The sequence below is a fragment of the Propithecus coquereli genome, unplaced genomic scaffold (genome assembly GCF_000956105.1).
Source record: "Propithecus coquereli isolate 6110/MARCELLA unplaced genomic scaffold, Pcoq_1.0 Scaffold483, whole genome shotgun sequence".
Taxonomy (NCBI): domain Eukaryota; kingdom Metazoa; phylum Chordata; class Mammalia; order Primates; family Indriidae; genus Propithecus; species Propithecus coquereli.
Genome location: NW_012150652.1, coordinates 1,739,802 through 1,748,282, shown reverse-complemented (window position 1 = coordinate 1,748,282; position 8,481 = coordinate 1,739,802). Strand labels below are relative to the sequence as shown.

Below are 8,481 nucleotides of genomic sequence, written 5' to 3'. Positions count from 1 at the left end.
GCCCTATTTCTCTAAGACTCAATATCCTCTCATCTGTAAGGTGGGGATGATGATGGTACCTACAGGGTGGGTTATGAGGACCAAATGAGAACATAGCACTGAGAGCTCTTTACACATTGCCAAGTGTTACATAGATATTAAGCATTATTATCATTGGGCCAAAATAAGGCTCACAGTATAACTAAGAATATTGCTACAAATATCTAAAAACAATCATGATGTGATCCTTTAGGACTTGGCCTCTGCAAAGTGTTTTCAATTCTTATGCCCTGGCCTGACCTCATCCTTAAAAGTGTGGATAAGAAAGGGGTCGTAGGTCGGGCACAGTGGCTCATGCCTGTAATCCTAGCACTTTGGGAGGCCAAGGCAGAAGGACTGCTTGAGGCCAGGAGTTTTAGACCAGCCTGAGCAAGATCAAGACACTGTCTCTACAAAAAATACAAAAATTAGCCAGGTGTGGTGGCACATGCCTGTAGTCCCAGCTACTCAGGAGGCTGAAGCAGGAGGATTGCTTGAGCACAGAAGTTTGAGGTTGCAGTGAGCTATGATGACACTACTACACTCTAGCCTGGGCGACAGAGTTAGACCCTGTCAAAAGAAAAAAAAAAAAAAGAAGAAGAAGAAGAAGAAAAGACAGGAGTCAACTTCACTGGACAGATGCCCAGGGAGGATATGGTACACCTAAGACTGCAGATCATAAACATGGCCAGTCCTTGTTGAGAGCCCAGGCCCCTGTACTCCCAGTTCAATCTTACCTGCAGACGACATAGCCAAACTCTTATTTTATCAAAGCCTTGGTGGAGACAAGATTACCCATGATGTGTAGCAAAAATTCCATATAGAGAAACAAATCTAGGTTTGTCCATTCCCGAGCCAAGAGTCCCAGCAGGAATTCTTATACACAGTCAACCCCGAGTATCTGCAAGGATTGGTTCCAGGACCCCTGAGGATACCAAAATCCACAGATGCTCAAGTCCTTTATATAAAATGTCATAGTATTACAGAAAAAATTAGCCAGGCATGGTGGCACATGCCTGTAGTCCTAGCTACTTGGGAGGCTGAGGCAGGAGGATCGCTTGAGCTTGGGAGTTTGAGGTTGCTGTGAGCTAGAATAACGCCTGGGCAACAGAACAAGACTCTGTCTCAAAAAAAAAAAGTAAAATGGCATAGTATTTGCATATAACCTATGTACATCCTTGAGTCATCTTTAGATTACTTATAATACCTAATACAATGTAAATGCTATGCAAATAGTTGATACTGTATTTAAAACTTTGTATTACTTTTTACTGTTATATTATTTTTTATCGTTTCTTTTCCCCCTGAATATTTTCAATCCTTGGTTGGTTGTATCCACAGATGTGGAAATTGTTGATACAGAGGGTCAACTATAGTTAATTGTTCAAATTTCATATTCATGCATACAGTAATCCACAAGATTGGCTTTGGGACAACTTTGTAACTTGTTCTCCAGTGGTTTGAGAACAGAATGGCATGGTAAGGTCTGGCAGGGGCTCTACCACACACAGGACACTGAGGGCTGGAGTAGATCCAAGGTTCAGAGTGGTCTCCTTCAGAGGGGCAAGCAGTGGCCGTCCAAATACAGAAGTCCTGCTGTTTTGCTGGGCCTCTAGGGGGAGCTACAACAGTACACAGGACATCTATTTCTTTCTACCACACCAGTATCCAACTCCTCCTTCTTTCGTTAATAATATTCCAATTTGTCTTTGGGAAACCAGTCACTTGGTTTCCACAAAGCTGACCATTCCCAGCGTTGGGCACATGATCCATGCCTGGACCTTCAGAGAATTCTAATTCCCTCCAACCCCTACCATCCTGCAACAATGATTGGACTTGAGATACACTGGCTTTTTTGAGTAAACTAAAACCACTGAGTCCATGAAACATCATTTGAGTCCCTGGATCCAGCTATGCCTGAAGGCAGCTAACCCCAGGACTTTGGAGTTAAATAAGCCAATAATTTCCCTATTTTGCGTCCTCTAGTTTCTATCAAATTTTTGTGATTGCTGCAAAGAGTTCTGCTATTTAGAGTTGGCAGAGGGGCAGAGCTGGGCACTGCCTGCCACACTCTACACAGACTGGCTGAGAAGGTCCACAGGCCAGACAACAACTTAATCTAAGGAGGAATGAATGCAACGTGCCTGGCTTTGTCCACCACCACAATGCCCAGTGGGTTCTTTCCCAGTAAGGCTGGCTCAATGTACAGGAAGATCATGAACGTGAAGCCAGACTGTCCAGGGTTCAAATTCTGCTTCTACCACCTGGAAAAGTAATGAAACATCTCCTCTCTAACATGGCAATAACAAGATAGAAGCCTTGCTATCAGGTTGCTTTGAAAATTAAATGAGAAGATGTATGTACAAATGTTTTAGTACAATAAACAATCTGTTTAGGCCTATAACAGATGTTCTAAAAATGTCAGCTTTAATTATTATTTTAATTTTGTGGTAGTGAAACCCAACTGCTCGAGATTCTATGAAGCCACAGATAACATCTAAATCCCTACAGTCTGTACACTGTTTAAAAGCATCGCTTGCTCCCAGTCGTACAGGAGACTCTGAAGCAGGTGGCGCCCACAGTCTTTGTAGCCTGCTGCTGAAACTCCAGTTGTGCTCCCTCAAACCAAACTGCTCACAGGATCACTGGATGACAGTTGCAGAAACCAAGACAGGCAGGTGGAAGGATAACAGGCTTTGAGGTTAAACAAATCTGAGTTCAAAGCATAGTTCCATTCTCCATCCAGTGAAGTGTCCTGGGCGAGTCATTCCTCTCTGAATTTCAGAGAGGATTAAAATATAAAGATGATAATACCTGTCTTCATAATCTTTGTGAGGATTAAACAAGACGAGGTGTGCAGAATGCCAGGCAGATACTCCATTAGTACAATAGTGGTTGTGATTATTGGAACCATCCCGGCCCTAGTCCCAAGCCCTAATTACCTTCTCTTAGCCTCTTCGTATCGAAGGCGCAATCTGACCTTCTCTGCCAACTGATTGTTGCTGCTGGTGCCGAACTGGAGGAGAAGAACAGAGTCGGGAATTATACGGCTGTTGCGGCCAGTGCTGAGCTGGGTTTCAAGAATTCACGAGAGACTTGACAGCTTGCGTGGGCAGTAGCCAAGAATAGCCCCCGGTGACGGGGCCGGCTGTGCGGATCTCAGGGATGCTGGTTAAGCAAAAGCCCTTTCCTTCCTTCAGGCCGTGGGGACAGCCCCGAACTCAGACATGTATCACTTTGAAAACAGAAGCCAGGGGCCCAGAATATCATTTTGCAGCTCCAAATGGCTTGGAGCCAATTCAAGCCACAGAAGCATGGCGGACAGTTGGTGAGGAGGAAACGGGGACAGCCAACACGCAAGAAAGCCATTCTGGGGCGCCGGGGAGGGGCTCGCTGCAAAAGTCAGAGAGGCTGCAGCCAGAAGTGAGACACCGGGTGAGCGGGGTAGAAGACCCTAGAACTCAGAAGGAGGCACACAGTTTCTTCACAAATACTTCAGCCTGCAGGCAGCCTGTAGCTGGAAACATGGGTAGTGTGGGGAAGGGAGGGACAGCCCCTTTCGCAATGCTCGTTTGTAAGAGCAGCAAGAAGCTACTACAAGGCTCACCAGATCACACACGGACATAGCTTCTCTTCACAAGTGGAAAGACAGCTATGGAAATCAGACAGGAATAGCGTTCAGCCACAGCGGCTGGGAGGCAGATTTATTCAATGCCTCCCGCTCTGGGAAGACAAAAGCACTCCGAAAGTTATGGTCACCGTGGGTCAGCCCCACTCTCATGCTTTCCCCGAGCTACCTCTGGACAGCACTTTCACTGTTCATAACCGGGACGGGACTGAGCTTTGGAACTTGGAGTCAAGCAGCTGTCTGAAAGCTACATGCATTGTTTTGGGATTAACAGGAGGCAAATATTCTTTGCTTTCCAGCTGGTGAAAGAAAAACAGAATGAAATTGCAAAATAATATTAAAAAAACAAAACAAAACAGAGAAAGACACTTCGTCCTTTAAAAATGCTTTCGGTGCAGCATCTGGAGATGCCAGCACCTGGCAAGGCAGTACTCAGGGCTGTGGCATCTGTCTATGCTGGGTTTTCCTCCACGCCATCATGGCGTATCCTTCTGGGGCCAGGAGGACTGCAAGGAACAGAGCTCCGGAGGGCTGAGATAGCAGCAGCCCCACAGGGAGCCACTGGCCGGCTCCCCAGGTGAGCGAGGAGAAGGCAGCTGCCCAGTGCAGCAGGGTCCCGGCTGCTGCTCCCCCGCGCCCCCCGCGGCACGCACCGCCTACTCACACTTCCCGAGATGTCCGTCTGGGAGCTCACGTCCAGGTACTGCTTTGGCAGAGGGAAACCCGAGCTCTCCAGAGAGCTGCTGCTGGACCACAGGTCTGAGTGAGACCCTCTGTCAGTGCGGAAGTCGTCCTTCAGCATGGCAAGGCTCTGCGGACGGGGAGGGCAGGGTTGGCGATGCTCCTTCCTGGGAGGGAGCGCTGGGTCTGCCAGGCCCCCTCTCGAGCTTCCCCAATGTTAGGAACCCGTGTTTGTGCAGATGTCCTACTGGTCCCGTGATGGAGAGCTGGCAGCGAGCAGGTCCTCACTGGGTATAAGGCTCTGTGCTGGGCCCTTTGCAGGGGAGAACCTGGCGTGGGTGCCGACTCTGGAGCCACACTAACTAAGTTGGCAGCCCTGCCCTGCTATTTCCCAGCTGTGTGATCTGACCTAGCTGATTAGTCTCTCTGTGCCTCAATTTCATCTCCTGTAAAATGGGAATAATCACATATCCTATCTCACAGGGCTGTCATATTAGTTAAACGAGGTGACAAGTGTAAAACACTAGCAACTACAGCCAATATTCAGTACCTGTCAGCTTTACCATGACCTTACTGAATCCTGACAGTCCTGTGAGGTGTGACCTGTGACTATCCCCATTTTATTGAAGAGAAGCTGACGACTGATAGAGCCAGGGTTCGGACCTGGTCTATCTGACTTTGGGCTCTGTGCCCTCAACTGCTCATCACAACAGGAACACACCTCACTGTCCACAGGTGCCTCGTCCGAATGTTTTCCCTGGGCTGCTGTCCCGGGCAGGAGCTTCGACACTGTTCTGTCCTAGAGCACACGGCTTCCTTCTCTAGGTCATTTACAGCATCCCTGTGTCTCAGACTCCTAATCTGCCAATGGGAACCATAATAAATATCCCAGAGGCCAGGGCTAAGAGAATGAGCTCCACCATTTACTCTCTTAGATGTACAGTCTCCATCTGCATAATGGAGATAAACTCGAAGTGATGCAAGAGATAAGTGAGACGTGATACATGCAAAGTGCTTGTCACAACTGCCTGGCACATTAAGTAACAGCTATTATAACTTGTTCAGTTCCCAGCATAGCTTCAGAACACACAATGAAATGCTTATAGAGACGCTACATTTTGATGTCAAAACCACCTCCCTACATTTGGTTCTTTGAACAGTAAGCTAGGTGGCTAGAGCTAGTGGCTAGGCCGTGGCCTTTGGACTAGGCCAGACGGCTTCCATTCCAACTCTGCCATTTATACTAGCTGTGTGACCTTAGGCAAGTCACTTAATGCTTCTGAGCCTCCATTTCCTCCTCTATAAAACGGAACCAAAACCCCAAGAAGACTGGTAACGAGAATGGGGTGCAGCACGTGGACACAGCCCGCGTGAGCGCCAGCACACAGGGGTACTCAGGAGAAACTCAGACGGGAACGTGCGTACCTTAATGAGATCTTGCTTTTCCTTTTCCCCACAGGTGATGGCCTTTTTGATGGCTTTTGTTTCTCTCAAGACAGCCTGAGCTTCGTCCAATTTGTAGCTGCCCTGAGTATCAGACATTTTCTTATCGATTCTAGGAGACAGTTAATGGGAAAGGTCAGACTTAGGGTGAGGGACAGGGTTTCGCCAGGGGAAAAGCACATACCACTGTACTTTAGTCCCTTAAGAAGTCTCCTCTCTCTGTCCTGCATGCCCTTCCTCCCTGGGTCGCACTTGTGGGATAAGGCACAGAATGTCCCTGTTAAACTGCAAGTGTCCCATAGCTGCAGGAGCAACACCGCTCTTGAAGTCGAGGCTCCCCTAAACATCAGCTCTTGCGGGAAGCCGTCCCTCACCACCTCCCTGGGTCCTCCAGCCTCGGCAGGGGCTCCCCACATACACTGCGCATAGTTGTGACACTGCAGTCCTTACACTGTGTGATAATTTACAGCTTCTGTGGTGGCATCTTTGACTGGACTCTGGCGGGCTTGGGAGCAGGGGGCAGCGTTGAACACGTCTGTTTTAGTACCTGGCATAGAACAGTTCTTTAATCTGAGCCTCTCAACTTAGCACCCTGCACATTGGGGGCTGGATCATTCTTTGTGGTGTGGGTGGGCTGTCTGTGCATGTAGGATGTTTAGCGGCATCCCTGGCCCGGAGCTATGACAACGGAAACTGTCTCCACGTATTTGTTAAGGTCCCGTGGGAGAGAGGGAGCACAGCCATCCCGTCAGGAACCACCGTCTTTAATAAGCACGTGCTGAGTTAATGAACACATGAAGAAAAGGACAGACTGCTTATTAGTCGCATGACCTCGGGCATGTCTCTCTAGCACACGGAGCCTCAGTTTCCTCCTCTAAAAAAACCTGGATGATGTTATCTGCCTTGGCCCATGTTCATGGAGTCATTAGGAATGTCAAATGAGGTAAAGGGTGGAAAATTTTGTGCTGAACTAAGAACTACTGTGCAAATATAAGAGATTAAAACACTTCTAGCCCAGAGAGCTTATCGGCTTATTCCAGCCCTACATATAGGGTCATTCTGACGGCGGGAAAGGATTAAAAAAAAAAAAAAGCTAAGGGTCTTCATGTAGTTTTCTGAAGGTCAGACCAAAGCAGAGCAGGGGTCTGGGGGCTGAGCTGCTGGAGAAGGAGGGCTGTGGTGTGGGAAAGGTTCCCAGGGCAGAGACAACATTTTAACTGCTTCATGCTTTTGCCAAAGCCTAGGCCTGAGGTTTCAGTCCAAGGTGGAGAAAAAGAAGTTTCACAGTCTGCGGGAACACCACAAACCCATTATTTCAGGACGAGAACCACTCACAGGCATTCCTCTGTGGTCACCTGCTGCGGGCCACACTGTCCTGGGCTCAAAATATCCTGAGTGGGGGATCACTCAGAGAGAGCAGCTTTCGCTCGGCCCCATCGTCCGCGCCAGCCAGCAGGAGAGGGAGGCGGGCAGCGGTCTGGACACCCCTCCACCCCCGCGGGCACTTCAGCCTCCGCAGAGAGAAAACAAAGCCCCATTTGTGTCTCCTCACTAAAAATAGCCTGTCTATTCCTTTCGAGGACTGAGGCCTGGGCAGGCCTGCCAGGTCGGCTAAGCCTGGTCTCAGATGTAGTCCGAAGAATTCGTCTAAGGGCGCTTTCCCCAGCACGGCCCTGACCAAGACGCCCCGTGGAAAGGTGGCGTCCCCGGAGCGAGCGTCCAGGACTGGAGGTGGCCCTGCCCCTGCTGCAGATGTGGGGTGGCGGCGGCGTAGGGGAGATGCTGTGTGTTGGAGCCTGTCCGAGGGCTGGGGGCTCCGAGGAGGGGGCAGTGCCCAGCCGTCCTCTGCCAACAGGGCGAGAGTGGCTTTGAATCCCCAGCAGGATGGGACAGAAGCGGTTTGTCTGCTGGGCCTCGGACAGCCTCTACCTGATTTCTTCAAGGGCCTTAGCAACCCGGGCTCTGGAATTTGGCTCCGGAGAGTGGCTCTGAGAGGGAACACTCTCGGGATGAAGCTGGGGAGGGGGCGGTGGGGGCAGAACAAAGGGTCACCATTATGTACGCAGTGAATGAACTTTTTTAAGGGAAAGAAAAGTTGTGTGTGTGGGGGTAGGGGTGGGGGAGTGCATGTGTTTTAGGATTTCCAAATCCCCCAGCGGTCCTTTCTCCCAGGCCTTTAGAGACTCGCACACCGGGTAGCCACAGAGTGGTGGGACAGCAGCCTCCTCTTCCCGGTCCTGTCCAGACAACTCCTACCTGGGCACGGCGGCCCCTGTGACGTGCAGAGATGCTGCACTGGCCTCCTCCCGCAGGGACCAGAGGCCTGGTCTCCATTCTTTCCTGTCTACAAGGGCTCAAGGGGGCTGATGGGCCCAAGTCCCAAGCTTTCGTCTTGATTTTTCTTTCAATCTCCTCTAAGAGGCATCCTTCAGTCCTCATCAGCCTCTTCTTTCTTTTTAGAACTAGGGTTGCTGACTATGAAGTGAACAAATGGATTCGTAGCACAAAGCAGCTCAGCCAGTATAATCAAGAATCTCAGCTAGTGTAATCACAGTCATGACGGCTGACACAACTGCTCTTTTTTTTTTTTCTGAGACAGAGTCTCACTCTCTTGCCTGGGCTAGAGTGCCGTGGCGTCAGCCTAGCTCACAGCAACCTCAAACTCCTGGGCTCAAGCGATCCTCCTTCCTCAGCCTCCCAGGTAGCTGGGA

General features: G+C 49.7%; 1 protein-coding gene across 1 annotated transcript in view; it reads right to left on the bottom strand.

Annotated features, from left to right (window-relative positions):
- WWC1 (WW and C2 domain containing 1) overlaps nt 1-8,481 on the bottom strand; it is a 146,355-nt gene that overhangs the window by 48,807 nt on the left and 89,067 nt on the right. The window contains exons 6-8 of the mRNA XM_012655765.1: nt 5,753-5,882; nt 4,311-4,457; nt 2,961-3,034 (exon numbers count right to left, since the gene is read on the bottom strand). Coding sequence (XP_012511219.1) covers nt 2,961-3,034; nt 4,311-4,457; nt 5,753-5,882 — 351 coding nt within the window. The remainder of the gene's footprint in view (nt 1-2,960; nt 3,035-4,310; nt 4,458-5,752; nt 5,883-8,481) is intronic.